Genomic DNA, 22,854 nt, shown 5'->3' with positions numbered 1-22,854 from the left:
AAGTACACGCTCAGGTTTTTCGAAGATCCCTGTGAAGTAGTCGCACGGTGTACTTTCTCTAGAGCTTCTTCGTTTGTTGACGCAATAAGTTCACTCGAGAATTATTGTATAATGTTGCAATATGGTCCTCAGGGGCTGTAGCTATGCTTTGTTCATAGTTACAGTACGGGTCTAGCAAACCCGAGGTGCCCGAGCTATGCAGGGGGCTAGCGGGTCGTGGGTCGGTGCTACTCCAATATCTAATACCGTCTTACCACTTTCTACTCATCGCTACTGTTTTATGCCTTCAAGCCTCTCCCCTTTCCCCTCTTCACAAGCTGGTGTCGGTCGCTGTAAATCCCAGTCGAGCACAAATAGCGTCACATCCAGAAAGTTTGGAACGCGACTGAAATATAATAGAAGATTAAGGGTGGGGTCGATTCGCGTTTCTTGGCGCTGCGCCGCTTAGAAATTCGCTCGGACACACCGAGTCCTGCGACACGGTATAAGCCTCCGAAGGTTGCTGCGATTCGATTTCGTTTTATTTCTTCGCGAGGTTCTTTTCTGCCTTCCTCTGATCCATCGTTCGTCTCTCTCTCTCTCTCTCGCGACCTCTTCCTTCTGCTAGAACCCACCTCCACCCACGGGTACACTTCCCGTTACTTTACCACATCACGCGACGAGTGCTTCTTTTTCCCCGTCGTTGAGTTCTCTATCTTGTATCGGGGCTAAGAGCGAGCAAGAGAATAAAACGTTCGAGCGTAAGTGTAGCCGGTCGAATCAAGGGAAGACCCTTTGATTTCCCATCGCTCGACTCTCCAACCGCGATGGATAAATTCTCGATCGGGACGCAGAGGAAATGGTAAATAATTTACTGGGAACGGATAAGGTGTCAGGAGTAATTAACAGTTTAGGATGTGGGGATCGTCGAACAAAACATAATTTTATACCTACGCGTTGCACTCGTAGTCTCGAAATATTAATAATGAAATAAGAAATTAAACGTTCCCAACGAGAACTATAATTTTTAAAAATCAACTCCCATCGCTGTTATAGTGTGAACAGGTTGCTTTGATATTTCCATAATGACTCGCCTTGTTCTCGAGCACCCTACTTGGTATACGTGAACGAGTCACGAAATATCAGCGCACACTACGTTAAAATTATCGATAGGGGATCTATTAGCATACACGTACCGTGAGGCGACACACGTAGTACAAGCGAGTTAGAATTAACAAAATCGTGACGCGGCATTGTCGCGAACCGTGGAGTATATAACGTGCCACCTCCCCTGCTACGATTCTGGGTAATTAATTCACAATGGGGTGCTGCGGTTCGACCACTCCATAGCTGCCGCGTATTCTCATGGTTCCTCCGCATACCTAGCGTATGAATCTTCGTCTTCGCTCTAATATCGATCCTGCATATGTTTAAGTAACTTCCATCGTCGATTCGTGTATGTACATAATAGGTTTTAGTGGATTGAAGGATCATTACCACGAATTTTATGGCGTGGAAATTATAGTGGAACGGCAAAAATAACGATTTATATCAATGTTACTGCAGCGTATCTCGAACGTAGAAATTATTAAGTTAAAACGCCGAGGAAATATAAATTTCATTTTAGATAAGAAATTCATAGCGAAGTTCTGTTTCAAGTGCACGTAGGTACATGTACCTTCATGATTTTGTAGAATGTTCGGAAACTTTTGCTTCCCATGCCAATTAACATTATCGATCGCTAGTATCGTTGCACACCTCTTCACGCTTAATGTCACACTTCTGTTTGGATACCACGCTGATTTCATTAGCTTATTTTGTGTATGGAGGCATTGAATTAATGAGTTTATAAAGTAACGATGTAGGTCTTCTTTGCGACGATTTTCTCGAGGTGAAATTTTCTCATGTATGATTATTTCACCATAATGAACAACGACAATAAATATTATATTTGCAATGAATACCTACAGTTTTCCGTTTCTTTTCGGTCTTAATTCTTTGTCTACCATCTACGCGTTTCATTGCTTCCTCGCGAGGCCGCAGACCGTCATTACTATACACAAAAACACAGGAAAGCGTGCATGCGCTCGTAAAATGCATTCTTTCCAACGGTAAGGTGTGAAATTAAGTTTCACCGAGGAGGTTTCACCGGTTCGACCGATCGCAGAAACAATCGATGAGATTAAACGTTTCCTAAGGCAGGTATCGATTCCCACGAAGCCGTTTTCACTGTTCGATTGCCGTCGTACCCCGAAATGGTATCCTGTTCAGGTGTAATTAACCGAAGGAAACGACACGAATTTTCGAAAGATACATTTATGACTCGCGGGAGCACTCGAGCCGATCGAAAACACCTTTTCCGTGGCCGTTCCGAGAAAACTTGGGTGCACGTTGCACACGAGGACGTTGTGTGGTCAGGTGCACACGCAGGTAGCCGGCGTACCTGTGCTCGGGCGCGAACATAAGGAATTACCGCAATTTAAGGAAGTAACTAACCGTCACTCGTTTCCAGAAAAATACTTCAATGCAAACCATTGTCCCAACGTCATTTTTATTGAGGTCTCTGAGTCATGTGTCTATACAGCTCTATAACACGGCAGAGGTACGGTTGGATCTATTACGAGAACGGATACCTGAACTTTGACTATTCTGTCGTTACACAATTACTAGAGTAACGGTATTAACGTATTGAAATGTTGAAAGTGGGCTATTCTAAGAATATGAAAAATTCATACCACTGTTTTGAAACATAATGTATTTATTTTGAAAAGTAAATTTAATAAGGCGGAAACGTTCAGTAGAATTCATTAAACTTCGTTCACTACCGCAACTAACTTGTTCGTAATATAAAATATAATGAACTTAATGTTTAATGAATAAGCCCGTAAACTTTCTGCTGCGAAGAAGTAATCAAAGAGCAGAGCAAGAAGAAGATACTAATTCGTTTAATATCTCGGTACATACGGCGCATTTCCTCTATCGTGCTTTTCGAGCAAAAAGCTTCGTGGAAATATTTCTGAAAAATTTAGATTCGCCTAAGTTTATCCTATATAAACACTAGACTGTGTTTCTTCCACATTCTCCTATAAACGCATAAAAATCCGCAGTCTACTAATCACTATCAAACTTTACCAGTTCTACGCCATCAAACTGTACATCCCCTCGCTGTAAGAGTTAAACATCCTCGAATCGTTCGTCTAAAACTCTGTCCAAGAGTTTCCATCCCCAAGCAACGTTCCCGTAATCGCCAAGGACCATTCGCCCTCTCGTAACACGTGAGGAACCCCCTGGACCCCCTGCAAAAAGGACCAAGTAAAAACGATAGAAGGAATCAGACGGAAAATCAAGCTTGGATGGAAAAACTAAAAAGAAAAAAAGAAAAAAACGAAGGAGACTGCGTGGACCGTTCGCGGACGTAGAAGCTATAGGAAAATCGTGAAGAAAGCACGTCGGATGGTGGAGGGGGCACGAACGAGCGGAACCTCGAAGAGGGGGTAGAGCGTCGCGGCGTTGTCCTCACACGTAGCGGCGCTTTCTTAATCATCATCTGTCTATCTCTCGGCATTAGTGGAGAAGAAAAGGAGGAGGGCATCGTCGCGGGGGTAACCTGCGAAGGATCCGCGAAGGCGCTTGGAAGGGGTTCACGGGGGAGGGAGGTGGTAACGAAGAGTTCGGATGGCGGAGGAGGAAGAGGAGGAGGGGGTTGGTACAAAGAGCGAGGAAACGGTAGAAAAGAGGTGAAAGAAAGAGGCAGGAGGAAGAGAAAACGAAGGTGGAGGACGAAGAGCGAGGGAGGGAAAGGATGAAAAGACAGAAGGAAAGGGTGAGAGCACGGAGCGAACCGCGTGCAGAAGCGAAAGAACAAGAGAGGAAAGAGTCCACGTAGAGAGCGCCGGACGAACGCTGAATAAAGATGGAAAGAGTACACGCCGAAGAAGGACGAGGAGGACGAGGGGTCGCCGGAGGGGAGGGAGAGAGAGACGCTTCTTACTCCGCCCAGCATCCAAGATGGCGTTGGCAGCGGCTCCCCTCGTCATTAAAATCAATAATTAAAAAATACATCCGTGGGCACCTTTGCTTTTCTAGCGCCTCGTGACGCGTGCTCAGCACCACCCGCCCCACCAAACCTGTCCTGTATATATCTGTACACTCTGTATAGGTGGTGCGCGCCGCGACCAAACGGCTGAGAACCGCTGGGACCGCTTCTTCCGCGGATGGTGGGGCGATACGGGGGTGGTTGGCTCGGGGAGCTGGAAAGGACGCGGCAGTGGTAGTGGCAGCAACGATGCCGGCAGGGGGTGACTGAGCTTGGCTCGCTCAGGGGGGAGAGGGTGTAGTGGTACCAGGCTGCACTGGCGAAACCCTTAAACAGGGACACAAGGACGGGTGAATGGGTACAGGAAGTGGGTACTTCCTCCGACCACCTCAACCCCCTTCACGCCTGTGTTGCCCCACCTTCGCTCGGTAGCCCCATGCAGAACAACCCCCGCATGCCCCCAGTCACCATTTCACTTCCCATACGACGTTCGAAACTTGCCGACCAACTGGATTTTCGGAGTCTTTTAATTAGCGCGATTATTAATGGAATACTAATTAATTTCCAGCGGTTCGACGATCGCAGCCTAACAGCGGACGCGCACCCCACCCAGGAGTTATTTGGAGATGACTAGAGATACCGATTGGGGGTATCAAAGTCGATTGGGGCTTTGGAAACCGTTTTGGGGGATGTTGTAAAAGAACGCGCCGGGGGGATAGTAAAGTTATTTGTTTAGGTTATTTTCTTGGGTGAGGTGTAATGAGTCAGTTGTTGGGTACGATGATGAGTAACCCTTGGTGATTAGGACCTCTAGGGGAGGCTCGAGTGACCTCGCGTTTATGGATCATTTATGGATCATTTGTAGCTTATTCTCCTTCTATTTTCTTTTTCTATTTCCTTCATTTTTGTTCAATTTTTCAAACCGAATTGTTTATTTCAAACTTGATAGAAATTTCACTTCTTTTCTTCCGATCTCGTAGGAAAATGACAATTATTTTCAAGGAATCGATATTTTCCGTTGGCGCTTTCTGCAGACTTAAGAAGTTTCTAATTAATTTATTTGGAATTATTTGTCAATCTACATCGAAGCATTTCAAATATCCCCGCCTAACGATCCGTATATCTCTATTCTTGCTCGGTCCAAATAATTCCATTCATGTTCAATCATATTTAAATCCGGATTACGCGATGACCGATTGTCTTCCTCCGGATTAAATCTCAGAAAATTACGGACGTGTCGTGCAATTACGCTATTGGGGAACCATTTCGTCGAATAAATTCGTGTCATATTTTATTCGATAATAAGCTGGTCCCATTTTTTACGCCGTAAAATATTTCTATGGTCGGTTATCAAGTCATATTTGCTTCATTTCACAATGCGATACGTATATTTAACATTTTTAGATCGACGAGAAAACTTCATCTTGAACCGAACTTGATGTGCTTTCGGTTTTAAACGCACAATTGTAGGTAATAAATTTCACTCCGAGCAGATGTGAATTATTCAGACTAGTCTTGCATTAATTTATACATTTATACGTTCATTTGCGTGACTCGAATAATTCGCGGTGTGCCAAGGAAACGTAAATATTCAATTTTAACAATCAGCAGCATCATTGACTTATGGTGACTGCTTGTTGCTTGGCATCGAGCTCTTTGGCTAACGATTAAACAATTTACTTTCGTTGCCTTTCTTAATTAATATTAGCATTCCACTAGATAAATGCATTATCCATAAATAATCACATAAACGATTACAATAGTTGCACTTGCGCCAATATCTGAAATAAAATTTCCAACGAATAGACCTGTCGATATTTACGCAAATTCATAAACAGATCACATTTAGATTCAGATACAGAATAAAAATGTAAACTTATATAAAAGTTTGTGCAGGCTTTTATATACTTTTGCATTTACGTACATTTTCACGGATTTCCTCATATTTTCATTCGCCATAAATACATAAAAATCCGCAGTCTACTAACGAATGAACTGAGAATAAGTCATGAGAAGAAGTTGTTCCCTTTTAATCGGTAAATATAAATAAATAATTATTTCCGGCTACTTTTTCCTAGAATAGGTTTACAATTAAGAGGCAATCTCGAAGGAAAATGAAAAATTAATATAATTCGACCGATAAGATAAATAATTACAGGAAAATACTTCTTTTTCATTGATTTTCCTTTAAAAGTGGAGCGCACTTCCTAGTTTTACCCTAAGGAAATTGCTCGTCTCGCCTGGAATATAAATTAATATTCTCGTTCTACGAGAGGAATGTTCAATTTAAATAGATATAAATTTTAATCTCATTTGAAATTGAAGCTCGAGACAGCTGCACTCGTGCAACGGTTCCCCATTTTCCCTGTGTAATAAACGCTAAGCCCAAACAAAAGAAACGCGACGTCTTCGAACCTGGTCAGCACCTACGCATACCTCGAAGGAACCGTCCAAGCATTGTTCCCTGGATGAACAACCTCGGTGAGCAGCAATAACCTGGCGAAGAAGCACCCAAATCCTGAGGATGTAGCACCGCCTCGATTACAAATCCCTCGAGCGGGGGTGACCGCGTCGAGAAAACTCCCCCGCGAACGAACCGACCAGTCAGTTAACCAAGGGTACGGAGCACAGGTTGCCGGAGCAGGTGCGACACGATCGAAGGCAGCGATATTTGGGGCACAGGTCGATTCGAGGATCGCCCAGGTAGACGGAAGAAGCACCAGCGAGCGTAGGTAAGCGGCGTCTAATCGTCTGCCAAGGACCGTAAACATTCGACGGTAACGTGCTTGAATAGACCCAAATAGTGTTACCAACCCTATTTTCCAGAGAGGACACTTTCGAAACTGCTCTTTAAAAGTAGGTGTAGTCTTCTTTAGGGTTGGTACCCCATTGCGATTCGTCAGTGTAAGGAACCAACGAATAAACATTCTCTGCAACACATAAGATTCAAGTACTGAAATTAATGCGACTGTACAGTCTCAAATAGTGTTACAAAACCTATTCTCGATAAAGTACAGTTTTAAAAGTAGTCTTCCTCAGGGTTGGTACCCTGATGTAAACCTATTGAATTTACGTGGCATTGGTGCTGTCTTCGATGAAGATACGATCAAGAATAGTGGAAAATATTTAATTGATGTCCATCGTTCTTCCAGTGTTACAAAACCTATTCTCGATAAAGTACAGTTTTAAAAGTAGTCTTCCTCTGGGTTGGTACCCTGATGACAAACTATTGAATTTACGCGGCATTGGTGCAGTCTTCGATGAAGGTGTGATCAAGAATAGTAGAAAATATTAAATTGATGTCCATCGTTCTTCGTATCGACATTCCAGGTAGATTAGAAACGCGAGTATGTAGTTTAATTTCGTATCTGTCGAAGTTTATGTTTATAGTCTTCACACCTGTACTAACAAGTTTCAAACCTACGCTCAAGAGAAGCAGTGCCCCAATCCTGATGTACCTTACAACAATTTATCTACATACCTTTCATCCCCAAATCCGCGTACGAAAATACCCCGATGAAATTTACCATCCAATCACCAAAACCGCGAAACGTAACAGAATTCGTTCGAACATACGCAAAACTCGACAGAAGTGAATTCACTGAACGGTAGCATTTTTCGCGTGGCATTATCCCCTAATTACACGACACTACTGGTCACTGTATATGGTTTTCGTCGCGTCCAGCACGGTCCAACCCCTGGACCATTGTTATAGTCCAAGGGATGGTGACCCTAGCCGCATGGACCGCGGGTGCATGCAAGTAGAAACGGTGAAACGCGTTCGACGTGCCGGCGGAAGGACGGCGTGTGGCGGAGAGGTAAAAGATTGAACAGGACAAGAGAGGAGAAGGAGGGTCCGATGGGCTGGTACCCACCCAGTTGGAGGTGGCACAAGGAGGTGGGACTCTTCGCCTCGTTCTCCACTTTCAGTGGCAAGTCCGAAGAGGCAGTCACAACGCGACTGCTCTAAGAGCCGGGCCGCCCGCCGCCACTCGAGCTGCACACCTGTGCACGGGACACCACCGTTGCACCAACGCGCGCGTACACACACACACACACACGCGCGCGCGCGCGCGCGCGTGCGACACCCACACACCCGGCGGTGCACACTCGCGTCGCGGTTGACAGTCGACCCCGCGCGTCCACCACCTGCGGAATTCCACGCGTGCGGCGGGAAGATCGGCACGCGTTCGCCTCGCTGTGATTAAAAACAACGCCGCGGAAGGAACGGTCAATGATCGGTCAGGCCTCCGCCCGTGCAGTTATCGCGCGTGCCGGAAACGGTGGATCCGTTCGCGGGACGCGAACCCTGTGCTGTGATACGTGTACCACCCGCAACAGCTGTCGAGTCCCACGTGTTCCCGCGAGGACGATGATGTGATCTACGAGGCTCACCGAACTTGACGACAGCACGGGATATTTTTTACACGTTTCAAGGTACAGCCGTACGGGACGATTTTGGTTGGGTTGATTTCGTTTTGGAGGTGGTGTTGGATGACGGTGGTTAGTGATCGTGATTGGAAATGGTCTGATGAGGGTTGTGATCAGGTTCAGATGTAGCGGGATGGTGTGGGTTTGGTAGAATTAGGTGAGAGTTACTGGGCTTGTTTGAGCTATAGTTTGTAATACACTTGATGTTGAAATTATGGAGTTTTGGAGAATTATTGTCACCAAAAATTACGATGAGGGCACTGTTGATCATTGAATGATTTTGGGTAGACTTTGGGCACCTATCTTGGATGATACGAATACCATTTCAATTGGATAAGATCAGATTTCTGGTTTCGAATCATTGGCCGCCTGTTGGGATCCAATTTTTAGTTTTCTTCAGAGAAGAAAAAGCTTGCGAAGTCTTTTCCTAATTTATCAGCGTTTTAGCATCTGAATAAAAACTTGTTCCAAATTTTTACTATATATGTAGCAATAGAAATCTTATACAAATGCATAGGCACACTTAGAGTAGAAACTCCGTGCAGAAGTAAGCTACCGAAAACAATTAACGCGACAGATTTATCAAATATTGTCATCATTGGCTTGCAATACAAAGTATACCTCATGCTCGAAGACTGGACGAGTTTCTGCTGTAATTGCTGTTTAGTTCCGATAATGAAGAATCTATATATGTACATTTTAAATATTTTATCAAATTAACACAATCACGCTCTTATCAGACAGGTCGTAAGCGCTCGTGGCATTTTTATTTGAAAATTTTTGACTACTCTGCAAATATATGAGATGAGGGGAACCCGTGGCCATCAACTTCGCTGCTCTTCCGCGTATCTTATCAATTACGTATCTTCTTCGTTTATAAATTATGCCTTCTCAAGTGGGGTAATAACCATCGGTATTCCTAGAATCACCACAGTTCTTCAGTTTGAAGATTTCAGTGACCAAACGTAAATTTCTCCAACTATTTTATTTTATATACGGTATGATAATAAAGCGAGGTATGTGATTTATTAGTATGAGGTGTGTCGGGGTTAACATATCTCTGCTTTTCACGTACAATAAGAAATGCGCATCGTATAGATTAAAAAATGTTAGAGGTAAGTGCACCGAATTTATAGACCTAAAGTCTTCCATAAATATAGTTTCCAATCATTTTTCCACTTTATATATAATTTAATCTGTAGACAAAATTAGTAAAACGAATGATCATTTTGGACCACTATAAACAAGAATATTTTATTTAAAAAATTCTAGCAATTCTCAAAGAAACAAGGAATCTAAAGAAACTCAATCGTTAATAGTGGCACTCTGTGCGGAAGTAGAATTTTGGGAATTGCATCACGTTAAACGCCCGAAAGACGCATTAAGGGACCATATCGAGGAGCGTAGCTGCACTTTGGGGTAGGTCATGATCGTGATATTTCAACAAAGGGTTGATTAGTCAACCCTCGTGACCCATGTTTTGAGTATTTCCTTGCACTCTGTGTTCTGTTTCTCGTAAACTTTAAAGTGCACGGGAAGACATTCGTATTTAACGTGGCAACAGTCAACTGACGTCGCAATACATTTGCGTATGATATCTAATTACTAATTACACGAAATGGCAAGCAACCTTGCTAGTGTAATTGCATCTAATAGCGTACGGTTTTTGCATCGTTTGCAAAATTTTGTTCAGCCGTGAGTTCATGAAGAAATATTACTTGGTGGACGGCGAATTATTTCCACAAAACAATCCAACATTTTAAGTATTGCTCGCGAAATCTCCATTTTTCAAAAAGATAGACTCACACCATTTCCGTGATAAATGGATCGTGTATCTGTAGGACTGTGATTTCGCGGGGGTGGAAAAACTGTAGGAGACGTTCAGCCGGTGCTTGGAGTTTATCGCGTCGCGAAGTCGACAAGACGTAAGGGTATTCGGCGGCAGTATATAAACGCACACGAACACGGTAGCATGAGGGGTTGCGCGTGGGTGTAAGTGGAGCAGGGAAACTATCCACAGTTCCTACCTTCCTATGGTGCCCCGTCGCGATCCGACATCCTTCGAACGGTCCTGAACTTGGAATTCACCCTCTCTGGTGCCACCTCCGTCGGCGGCCTTGACTCCTCGTCGTCCTCGACATCTTTGCAACACCCGCTTTGTATTTATCTTCTCCGACCCGCGATCGGCCGTCTAACTTCATCTTTCGTGCCTCGAACGAATTCGATCCTCCGCTTCGACCGAAGTTGTGTAGGTATCTCGCGAGGAATCGGTGCTCCCTGCACCAGCTCGAAAGAAAATTCAGTCAAAGGAATCTCTCGTTTTCACTCAACCTGGCTAGTTGAATCGGAAACAAATAGAATTTTTAGATTTTTAAATATCTTCAGAGATTAGATCTCGAGTTTCATTCTGGGACCTCTTCAGGGAAAGGGATCTATAGAATATAAAGATGACCTGAATCGGGATAGAGGAACGTTTAAAGAATAAATTTATTACTAGTATATTATTTCAATAGTTTAATAATTAATTCAACGGTAGCAGTTTCGGAGCTTGCGGTTGAACGTCACACCAACGACTGGAACTACCAAGAATATTTAAATATTCTTACCAACTATATTTAAATATAAATCAGATATATTCATTTCTTGTTGATATTTAAGAACAAATAAATATCGCACAGTCTAGAATTAATTTTCTTTTTATTGTTCTTGTGTCGTTTTCTCTTCTTTTGTTAAACATTCGTTGCTGTGCAATCTTTTAATCCTCTTTGGGTTTGTATTTTTTTTAAATAGCTTAAATTGTTTCCATTGGCGACCTCCTTTCACGAGACGAAATTATTAACGACCCCCAACTTGAGAAAATCTAATATAGGTAGTATGGATTCAATCGCAATTTTAAGAACTAAGTGATTCAATTAACATGGCAATGATAAAAAGGACGAGTACGTGTCGAATAAACGTGTTAATCATTACAGATAACGTTGATACTTGTGGTTATTTATGGTGTAAACTAATATGGAAAATTGGATATATTCGATTCATTAATATAGCAATATTAATATTTCATTTGGCATAGGTGCACGTGCCTTTTCGTTATGTTTAGCGGTATATTTCGTTTGTCGTTTGTAGCAGATTAAAATTTAACGTTCCATCAAGCTCTGCTTCTGCAACTCTGCATAAAATGTACTCGACTCGTGCCCATGTTTCCAACCGATGTGAATGTTACCAACAGCTTGGTGGCGGAGTGGGATGGTTGAAAAGGAAACGGCGGTACGATATCATGGGTAATCTTCGCGTGGAATCCCTCGTGTGCATGTCGAACTTTTCTTATCGGTTACATCGTGCCGCGGATGAGCGCGTGGATTCGTGTTAGCCGCGAGGTGGGCGCCCCGTGTATAAACCCTGTTTGCGGGGTGGCAGAGGGGTGGTGGGTCGGTGGAAACGCGAGTTAGGGCAACAAGAAGGAACGCGTCTCTCGTGGAACAGTAGGTTTCCCCGAAGCGGAAAGGAAGGAAAGGGGTAGTTGGCGGTCCGCGAATGTTGGTTGGAGCGGCAGGACACACGCCAGAGGTGGCGAGAGGTGGCGGCGGGGGCGGTAAAGTGACGAAGAGGAGAAAGCAGCGGGGGTGGGATAGCTGGAAGAAAGGGGGAGGCGGCCGAGAGTCAAGAGAGAGGGAGGAAGGATAGTTAGCGCGCGCGAGCGGTGTGCACGCGATGGAAAAGAGACGACGTAGCACCCGGTGAGAGAGAGGGGGGGAGAGCAGAGGTTTAAGGAGCGGGAGGGGCGGGGATCTTAGGAGGGGCGCCTAACGTCACGGCGCATTCACTCACCGGCCGTCGCCGACGCCGCTGTGCCGCACACGCAATCCACACGATACGGTCAGTTTTCCCGATTTCCACTGGCGACGTACCGATTTTCTTTTTTTTTTTTTTTTCATTTCGATCGTTTCGTTTTGTTTTGATTTGCTCGTTCTTTGTCGTATAGTAAAAAGCGAATAAAAAGTGCGACGAAAAAAGGTAATTATCGCCGGGGTAACCCGAGACAGTGATAAAGAAAGAGTGATACACCGCGGGTGTCTAACGCGAGTCGGCGATTCTTGTGACGCGCGTTTGTGCATTTATCGAGGAAACGGTGGGTGACAGTGAGGAATCAGCTGATCGTTTAGGGGCGCCACTCTTATCCTCTCTCGCGCGCGCTTTCTCTGTGTCTCTCTCTGTCTCTTTCTCTCTCTCTCTCACACACACACACACACGCACTCTCTCTCTCTTTCTCTCTCTCTCTCTCTCTTTCTCTCTCTCTTTCTTTCTCTCTCTCTCTCTCTATCTCTATCTCTCTCTATCTTTCCCTCTCTCCCCCTTAACATACATACACCAACCACGCGGTCCGCCGGCTGTGTTTAGCTTTCCCGCCAACGAAGCGTTCGCACTCGTAAGACGCGATTCCTTCGAAATTAGTGTCTATCATCGTCACTTATCATCACCTTGGGTGTCATCCCAGACAATCTGGGAAGGAAACTCGCGAAACAGTGGAAAACTCGCCGGGAGTCGAGCATGCACGCAACGCAAACTCACCGAACGATCGTTCGACGATCTAGTGCCATGTGTGTTCTTTCTGGTTCACGTCGTTGTTACTTGTGAAGATGGACTGTGTTTACCCCCTGTGATCCATTGAATCGGCGACGTTGTCGTTGGCAGGACGGCATCGGTTCGACGAAACTTTTCGAGTGTCCTCGTACCACGAGATCAACACGCGAGGTAACAAATCGTGGAACGCAGGTGTTGTCGTCGCAAGGGTTGGTTCGTATTTTTGAGCTTACGAGAGAGACGAGTTTGGCAAGGAAATTAACTGTGGATGGAAAGTGAGTAAGTTTGATATTCAGATATTTTGCGGTTTCAATTCTTTATAAGTTTGTCTGTGACGAAGGGTAGGATTAGGATACATATAATCAGTTACATTATAATATTCATACCCTCTAAGACTATTAAAGAAATTTGTCTGAATTAAATGATAGATTTGATAGGATTTCTAATTAAATTTTTCAGTATAAATAAGTATAAAGTTCGTTCGTGTATATATTTATAATGAAACATTTACTTGAAAATATCAAATGTATCAGTTAATTTAGACAATTTTCTTGAATAGAAATTACGGGTACGAGTACTTAGGGGACTGACTGTGTGTTGTTAATACGTGGAATTTAGTTAAGGGAAGTGTAAAGTGTAATTTGTAATGTTTCTTGATAAATTAATTTGAAATAAAACGATGTCTAACTTTGAGGTTGCTATAATACTTTGTTTTCGGAGCGATCTTGCGTCTTATCTTTCGATCGCGTTGCAAGAAAAAAGATATAACCTCTTGAATAATTAATACTTATAATAGAAATTTGAAGGAAGGAGGTAAATTACTTTTTCACGTCATAATTCACACTTTTTAATACGCGATTATCCACTGTCACTCATGACGAAATGAAACAATAAATCGAACTAATTTAAATCGTCTAATTTGAGAAACATCAATTGAGATATTTTTTAATCAATTATAACATATTATAAATTTATTTTTAAACGTACGAGTACGAACATTTCAATGACGCTTTAAGAATCATTCGGGGCTCAAAGTGTCAAGGCGCATATTTTACTAAAACATTGAGTCCAGTTAATAAAAGCATGAAGTTTATTTATGTAATTCGTAATATTTCTTAAATCCAATACTAACAGTTATTTAATTGCACGTGAAATTTAACTCTACAAACATTTCAAATTACTCAGAAATTCGGTTACGTGTCTAGTTGAATCTGATTATGTTTGAACATTTGACAAGAATTATCAGATTTGTGGAGCAACCCACAATCTATCTTTGGTGCGCTAAGTTTAGGTCTTGCTATTATTTTTCTTGTAAAACAGTGTCAGTTACAATATTTCTACTTACATTTATTTAAATAGCAATTTTCGATAGGTTCTACCTTTTTGCCTATGCAAAACGATAAGCTACTAACTCACGTTGAATGAAATATTTTTACTTTCAAACCCCATGTTCGCAATCAGTGAACAATTCCTGAATCGAAATGTCTTGAATACTCTGTTTACAAACATACCAAACCTATCAGTTAATTCATATCACAGGCCTCGTAAAGGACCGTATACGCCAGTGTCCAAATATTAGAGTAACGTCAAAATTAGACATTATTTTCATTGAAATTTATAAGAAACATTACGAGATAAATACGTTAACTCTATAGGTACTTTTCTTAACTAGATTCCATGTTTCAACGAAATATATATATATCCCAAATTACTTGATCTATCATCACAGACAAAGTAAAAATTGTAAACCGTCCGAATATTACAGTTACTCACTATATATCGATAATTTGAAGTTTTGAGGGTACTGCTGTATTTTCCTTAGTCATGGTAGTCACTATTGTTTGGTTAGGTCTCTGTATTATTACCTGAAGAACGTATAATTATTATTCAACGCCGAACGTTGATGACCAATGAGATCGTAACAAACAGTTAGCAATCCATTAAAACGTTTTCAATTTGTCCGATATTGTTATCGTCGTTGTAGGTCGTTGTTAAAATAATAATTAGTCAGTGACATTTTGTCAAGTATTGCATTCATTTGTTTTTGTATCGTAGTGGTGAGAAAATGTTCGATTCTTAAATTTAATGAACAGATTATGGAGATCATTCAACCATCGCGAAGACAAGCTTTTATGTCTGTTACACAAATCGACAGGGTTGTTCGCTACTCTTTTTAGTTTTCAGTTAAGCTTCTTGAAACGTGTTAAGAATATAGAGAAAATTCGAATCGTTGGTTACCCTTAATGACAAATACCCCATCAACATATTTGCTATAGAATATGTGACATAAACAACGTACACTCAAATATTTTTAACGAAATTACAAGTCTCTATTGCCATCGCTTAATTCCACGTTATCAGTCGATTGAACTAATCCCGTGGCATCCATAGCGTTCCATATTTTATAATATTATAATTGAGTTACTAATGCGAAGTCAACGGCAGAAGCATAATTGAGTTCCGAACTACTAAACGCATCCGACCAAGTTAAGACCTGCCATTCTCAAACGCATAGCGACTCACGCGAAAACAATACATCACCCCTTCCCAAAAGGGTTAATCAGCCCCAATCGATAAATATTTTTCTATCCTGCCATATTTTAACTTCTTGAGGGATACCACTAAGTTCTTCAATAAACATATGTATCATCGCGTAGAAATAGTCATTAGAACCATACACAAACATTTAGAATTACATTTTCCAACGACGATATACAACAACATCGTCACGAGATTGATAAAATATCATACGTACATAATTATCCATACTTTGCAAACATATTCCCAGTTACCTCAAAATGTAAACCAGAATCATTCGTTTTCAAAACATTTTTCATTGTCTAAAAGTCTTTACAAAAATCCGATTTACTTGAATTTTTCTCAATTTCTAATCAAATAGTTGGTCCCTCGAGAGGTTAATCCCGCCCCTTCCGTCCAACTCACCTCCAACATCGGTCGCTGGACGACCGGTATAAAAAAGTTAGAGTCAAGGTTATCCAGCATAAATGTGTACTTTTCTTTTTCTTTCCTTTTTTGGGGGGGGGGGGGGGGAGAGGAAGGAGTCACGTGCGAGTTTGACAACAAACTTGCGGCGAGTTTTCGACGGACGCACAGTGACGTACCGGAGGGGTTCGCGAACCCTGAGAATCCAATTGACTCTGGGGCGAATTAACCCCGGAACAATTTTCTACTTTTTGCTACCCCACCTCTCTTTCGGTTCTTTATTTTTTTCACCGAACTAGCAGTCAGCGCGCATGAATAATGCACGGGGTCGAAATTTAGACGAGCTTCGGTGGGTTTTGTACTTGCTCTTCGTATTTCCCTCGATGCCTCGACGCTCAACGATCCGATTGGTGTTTTCCTTGTGTTCTATTCCGATGCACGAGCCCCCGTTTGTGAACTTTGATTTCAATGCACCTCGCCGTATCGCGGAAATTTGTACCCACTTATTGGTCGATTAATTTTCGTTCGATGCGCGCTATTTCGTCGCAGTTTGCATGTTGAGACGAATTCCTAGTGAAATTTGTCACTTTACAAACTCTGTCGACGGGTTCTATTGGCGAATCGATGAGTGAGAAGCGTTCGGGTGTTTTCGAAAGAGTCGGTTTGTATAGTAAACATTGCGTATTTCGTTCGGTGAAGTTTGCGGTGTATGAATCGTGCAAGCTATGTTCGAGTTGATCGGAAATTTGTCTGTTAAACAGATTAATTTTTTGTTGGAATTTTTGGGTAAATAGTAGGCAGGTAGATATTGTTAGTTAATATAACAACCTATCCTTTGATTTGTAAGATAAATGGAATTTCTAGGAATAGCTTGTTAATCTACTCTGTGAAAAGTTTAAAACAAAATCACATTTCGTAAAATTTAGTCGCGTATTTAGGTATATTCATTCATTTCAACGTGGAATTTAAAAACCTTTAGAAACCAGAAACGTTATTATTCCGCAGATTTTACGTATTTACGACGCATGCAAGTGTATTTACAAATTACCCTCCTTCACTTGGTTCGCACCCTTTCCTTCAACTCCGAAGAGATTCTCGAGTCTCGGCCGCTTCTGAACCTAATCAACCGTCTTTATGAGTTAGAGGGGCCATAAGGGGGTCATAGACTCAACGATTCACTCTGCGATAGGTCTTACGTAGAGTTGCGCTCATATTAGTGCAGCAATACTGTCGACAACGCAACATCGTTCACACGTTAAAAGGGTTTATGAAATTTGAAGAGTTCAAAGAATCGATTAACGTTGCCACATCGAGGAATCACTGTTTCCATGATTCACTACAGACCATTGTTTGTTAAGGGCATGGACTCCTGGTGGAGTTAAGCCAAAGTGGCGCCTCGCGTTTCAAACTGAGAGAAAAGTTTGAATATAGAGAAACGAGGATAACTTAAACATCTCTTCCTATTAATTCACTAGCCATCAGAGTACAACAACTGTAGGAGTATATTTCTCTTGTATCATTTTCAACAGGCATCAGTTATCTTGTTTAACCCTCAACCATCTGGCTCCTTTTGAGGCACGAGCATGATGCTATTTGATAGCGTGTTCTCAATTCGACTAGTGTTACTTCGAAAATTATAGGATAATATAGTAAAGGTTTTGATTTCCTTCAGATTGGGAGACACAGCAAAGTATGAACCAAAGCTAAACATTCAAACTAGTCTTCGAAAACTTTCGCGACGTGCAATGCATAAAATATCGACTTTATGAAAAAAAAAACCCAGCATACCTATTCCCTAGAAAATTGTCATATCTTCACTTTCCCTCGTAACTATTTCTCAGTAAACGCGATAAAAAAAAATATTCATTCAACGCGTGTGAAATATTTACCTCCAACGATTTCTAATCAGTGTCGTTGCAATTCCTATTCAACTTCATAATAAATCTACTTTTCATCCGATCGGAAGGGATCGAACCCTGCCGTAGCATATCGCGACTGACCATGTTATTTTCTTGGTTTCCAGGAGGACAGCGCCGTTCAAGATAGTGTCGACGGGGAGGCATCGTTCGCGATACGTGCGTGGCCACGTGGGTGCGTGCATGGAAAAGAAACACGACATCGGGAGTCCGAGGTACGAAGGAGAACGAGGCGGAGCAAGGTGGCTCCGCTAACGGCACGAACGGCGGTGAAAAAATGTCGAGCGCCGCGGACAGTCCTGATGGGATGGCTTTGCAGTCGCACTACTCCCTACGATGGAACAATCACCAGACGCACATACTCCAGGCCTTCGAGGCGCTGCTGCACGCCGAGATACTCGTCGACGTGACCCTGGTCTGCTCCGAAACCAGCCTCAGGGCGCACAAGGTGGTCCTTAGTGCCTGCAGGTACGAAACCATCGAACGATACGAAACCTCTTTTACAATCAATTTTCCGTGCCTTCGTTATCATTGAACGTAACCTCTCGAAATTGATCAATTCGCACTCCTAGCTCGAAACCTTGTCACTAAAAGGACCCATTTTCGTTCCAGCCCATTCTTCGAGAGGATATTCGCGGAGCACCCCTGCAAGCATCCGGTGATCGTGCTGAAAGATTTCCCCGGTCACGAAGTTGCAGCGTTGATCGACTTTATGTATCGTGGCGAGGTACGCGTCGGTCGCGAGGAACTTCCAGGACTGATGAGAGCCGCGGAGAGTCTTCAAGTGCGCGGATTGGCGTCGTCGGAGCCAAGGCCCGCGTCGCCGCCGGAAACGCCTACCGCCGATCTTCTTCTTGGCGAGCCGTCGACGCCCGAGGGCGCGAGACACGGGACCCCCGAGGAGGACGACAACGCGTCGGAGAGCACCGCGCCGCCGTCCACGCGGGAACCAGCGGCTGTAACGACGCCCACGATTTACCATCGTGCGAGGGACCATCGCGACAGGTTACCACACATGGGTCACTTGAATTTCGGTATGAGAGAGTTACGCGAGAGCTGTGGATCGCCTCTATTACCGCGAAGAAAGCAAGCACGGCCGCGAAGAAGATCAGGGGAGTTGGTACCGCAAGATCTCAGTCGGCCCCATCCGCCGTCGAGTCTCAGTCCACCTGTCAGTGGATTGAACTTGAGCGGTAGCCAACAACAATCCCAACAGCAGCAGCAGCAGCAGCAGCAGCAGCAACAGCAGCAACAACAGCATCATCAGCAGTCGATGAGCTCGCAGAATCAGCAACAACAGGAGGACATGGCGGAGAATCTCTCGATGAAGAGATCCCTGTCGCCCACCGGAACCGAGCAGCACCACGTGAAAGCGGAGAGCAGCGAAGCGGCGAGCAGTCCAAGAGGATCGCCGTTGACGGGTACGAGTCTGCTGCACCCGGACGGTTCCCTCCAAGACATTCCGTCTGCGGCAGCGGCAGCGGCGGCGGCGGCGGCTGCGGCAGGCCTACCAGCAATGTCAGCCTTGTCGTTGACGCCGCCGCATCACCACAGCGAGTACCTGACGAGTCTGGGTCAGCTGGCGGCCCAATGGCTGCCGAATCATCCGCAGAGCCAACTGCCGCCACCACCTCAGGGCCACCATCCGCGGGAGGGCAGTCCGCACGGTCCCAATCGAGCGCATCCTTACCAGCAGCAACAGCAGCAGCAACAAGACTCGCCATTAACACCTCGACGCAGCTCTGTCACGGCGATGTTCCCATTGGACGGCGTGGCGTCGTTGGGCGGAGGATTGTTCCCTCATGCGGGCGCTCTCGACAGGGGATCCCTTCTAGCGGATCTGCACGATAGCTTTAAACCAGAAACGTTGCACGGTCTTTTCGGCGCGGCTGGTCTCGGGGGTCATCACCCAGGGAAAAAACCCAAAAAGCACAGAGGCGACAGTGACGCACCCCGCAGATGGGGCGATCACGGTAGCAGGGGGTTGCCCGTTGGAAGACCTAAAGGTCAGCACAGCGCCCCCAGAGGCGGACCACCGCGATCCTGGACGAACGCAGAGCTCACCGAGGCGCTCCAGCACGTTTGGAATAAAAAAATGACCACGTCCCAGGCGAGCAGAATCTTCGGTATACCGTACAACAGTCTTCTGATGTACGTCAGGGGGAAGTACGGAAAGAGCTTGAAGCTCGAGCAGCTCAGGAGGGACTGCACGGGTGCGACGACTGGCGAAGTAGTGATGAACTCGTTGAACAACAACGTCAAGACCGTTCAGCCGCCGACGCAAATGACTCACCCTCTCGCTGGGTTACCTCCGCATCCAGGCGACGACGGTGGATTTCCTCATCATTCGTTGCTCGGTGGCAACCTACCGCAGGGCTTCTTTCCCGATTTCGCCGCCGCGGCTTTCCCGGTGCCTGTCAGCATGGTGCATCTACTTCCGCCTAGCGAGCAGAAGGCTTTCGAACCGACTGGGAATCCAGGTAGCGGCGGTGGCGGCGGCAGCGGCGGTGACCTTTCGACTACGCGGAGTAGTCGAACACCGTCACCCGTCGACCATCATCATCACCATCATCACGAGTCACTGCAACCGCAACCGCCTCAATCGGCGCCCGCGCTACTCCAGCAAAATGGTTCGGATTAGAAAAAAATGGTTTTACTCGTGGTCATATAGGTACGCGCGGTGACGCTTATTATCCTTTCGTCAACGGACTACGGACGCCGTAGATGTCCGATCGACCATCCCGTTTGACGAATCCTCGACACTCGCACACGAGACACGCGTTAACGCGCGCTCAGACATTTCACGTACACGCACACAGACGTACACACGCCCCCGATTCTTTCCGCGAGATTGTTCTCTTTTTCACAAGACTGACTATCACCAATTACAGCTCCCGGGGTAAGTTCGACGGACGTTCCGCCCTGCTCAATCCACGCTTTAAGCCACACTGTCGCCACGTTTCGCTTACTGTGTTTTCCTACGTTTCTCTCGGCATTCTTTGCCCGTCTTTCTCCGTCGGCAAAAATATCGACGTCGCCCCCTTTGTCCGTCGATCACGAAACGCCAGACTCGGTCGAGCGCGTCGGTGAAATTCTCTCTCGAGGAGTGATCGTCTCGTGTTCTTTGTTTTTTCTCTCTCCTTAGACTCGCGTCCGGTTTCGCCGAAATCGGTGGTGTAAGCCTGGTGACTTCTCCGCGTGAAAAAGAGGAGTCGTCGTCGACGGCTCTTCTGGTGCTCGTTTCCCCTTGATACGTGTCGATAGTCGAATCAGGCTCAGCCAGGACGCGATGAGACGCCTCGAGGAGGAGATTTTTGCTGTCGGGCGAGACCACCTCGTATCATCACTATAAATAGTTCCTGCTACAAGAGCGATTATACCAAATAGTACTGTAAACGGCTGAGTAAATACGATGGCTGCTGTATGGAATAGCAATTGTTGGAAACGCTCACACTCGGTTGCTTGGATCGCAGACTCCTCGGCGAGAAAGTGACGTAGACAATAGGGAGACGCGCTTTCCACTTTGAACATCCTCGTCGCCTGTGACGCGCGTGAGGTGAGATTGCAAGACTTGAAACAATAGTTTGATATACGCGGATTGTTACGATATACCTGTTCCAACACGCGCTGGGAGGCAGCAAGGTAGGCGGCTCGTCGAATGATTCGTTACTCGTTTTGACAATCGCAAGCAATTATTTCTTATTCGTTACCAAACGATCCTTTTACTCGCGACGTCTCTGTCCGTTGGTTACGATACCAGCCAATCGTTGTTCCGATCGTTTCCGTTTTTCGGAAGAACGATGGAACATCAGCACCTCGAGCACCCCCGATATCCCTGCTGCCTCCGTACGCACGTCGACAACGAGCTTCCAGTTGAATATTATTTGACACACTCATATACACACACACACACACATATACATTCGCCGTGTTTTTCGATGGTTAAATCGGGTTCGACCAATGCGATACGTCACTTTCGCGCGAGCCGTTTGCGTTGTTCCCTGATTGGATTCCGGATAGCGATACAAAAATGATAAAACGATACTCTCTGAACTTGATCACGCCGATTCGTAGAATGACGTCACGGTCGGGGGTTGCATAATAATCACACGCAGGGATGTCGCGAGCTTGCCAAGATTTCTTTTCCCACGATTCGTCTAGCCACCGCTGGTATCCGTCGGGCGCAAGTTGGATCCGGTTTGCGCGCTCGTTTACTTCCGTCGATCGGTGCAATATCCTAACGCCGGATACTTTGATCTGTAAATAATGTTTTTTCAATCGTTAAACGCTTCGTCCTGTTCGCTGACACTTGCTCCGTTTGTTCTTCTTTTGTATACGATATTTTTCTAAAGCGACTCGACAGCTCGAGCAGAACGGCGTCGTTGTTACGCGGAGGGATCGACCCCTGGTCGAATCGAACCCCGATGCCCGCGAATTAACCGAAAAGGGTGGAAAGGGGACCGTAAGCGTGTCTCCTAAACGCGGTATCCGTTCGATCGTAAATCTTGGCGAGCTACGGGACACTAGGAACCTTGCAACGGCGAAACGAAACGGAAATGTCGTTGAGAATGTGACAAAGATAAAAAAAAAAAAAAGAAAACAAGAAAACAACAACAAATTCGTAACGATACGGAACAAATGATGAAATTTTTATCGTAGACCACAATTTCGCAAACAATATTTCGACAACCAGACGGAAGCGCAGGGTAACTAACACATCAGGGATAGCCACAGACAAATCTACGATAGATAAAGAGAAAAAAAGGTACATATTAAACTGTAAAAGTAATGGTAATGAATTAAAAAAAAAAAAAAGAAAAAAGTAAACGTAAAGCTATAAGACATTTACGATGATTATTTCGTTAAAGAACTTAAGAAAATGATAAAAAAATGACAAAAGCAAAAAAAAATGACAAGATTTTGTGTGTGTGTGTGTGTGTGTGTGTGTGTGTGTGTGTGTGTGTGTGT

The 22,854-nt window shown here is 44.6% G+C and overlaps 1 protein-coding gene and 1 long non-coding RNA gene across 8 annotated transcripts in view; one reads left to right on the top strand and one right to left on the bottom strand.

Moving 5' to 3' along the window:
• Positions 1–22,854, top strand: part of LOC128888178 (protein jim lovell-like) — a 51,086-nt gene that overhangs the window by 26,627 nt on the left and 1,605 nt on the right. The window contains exons 1-3 of one of the 7 annotated variants that reach the window (XM_054144842.1): positions 7,968–8,452; positions 17,994–18,354; positions 18,499–22,854. The exon at positions 18,499–22,854 is cut by the window's right edge and continues 1,605 nt beyond it. In XM_054144842.1, the coding sequence (XP_054000817.1) occupies positions 18,164–18,354; positions 18,499–20,527 (2,220 nt within the window). In that variant the 5' untranslated portion in view covers positions 7,968–8,452; positions 17,994–18,163 and the 3' untranslated portion in view covers positions 20,528–22,854. Of the gene's footprint in view, positions 1–7,967; positions 8,453–11,116; positions 13,307–17,993; positions 18,355–18,498 lie in introns of those variants that run through there. The other 6 variants (XM_054144838.1, XM_054144835.1, XM_054144836.1 and 3 more) reach the window with 6 other exon arrangements.
• LOC128888179 (uncharacterized) lies at positions 2,158–7,838 on the bottom strand. Its single transcript, XR_008460203.1, has 3 exons — positions 7,497–7,838; positions 6,452–6,945; positions 2,158–3,275 (listed from the first exon to the last, which is right to left on the bottom strand). It is a non-coding gene; the product is annotated as an uncharacterized LOC128888179 (long non-coding RNA).

The sequence above is a fragment of the Hylaeus anthracinus genome, unplaced genomic scaffold (genome assembly GCF_026225885.1).
Source record: "Hylaeus anthracinus isolate JK02 unplaced genomic scaffold, UHH_iyHylAnth1.0_haploid 11989, whole genome shotgun sequence".
NCBI classification, from domain to species: Eukaryota; Metazoa; Arthropoda; class Insecta; order Hymenoptera; family Colletidae; genus Hylaeus; species Hylaeus anthracinus.
The sequence above is the reverse complement of the archived record's forward strand: the minus strand, read 5'-3'. Positions and strand labels throughout refer to the sequence as shown.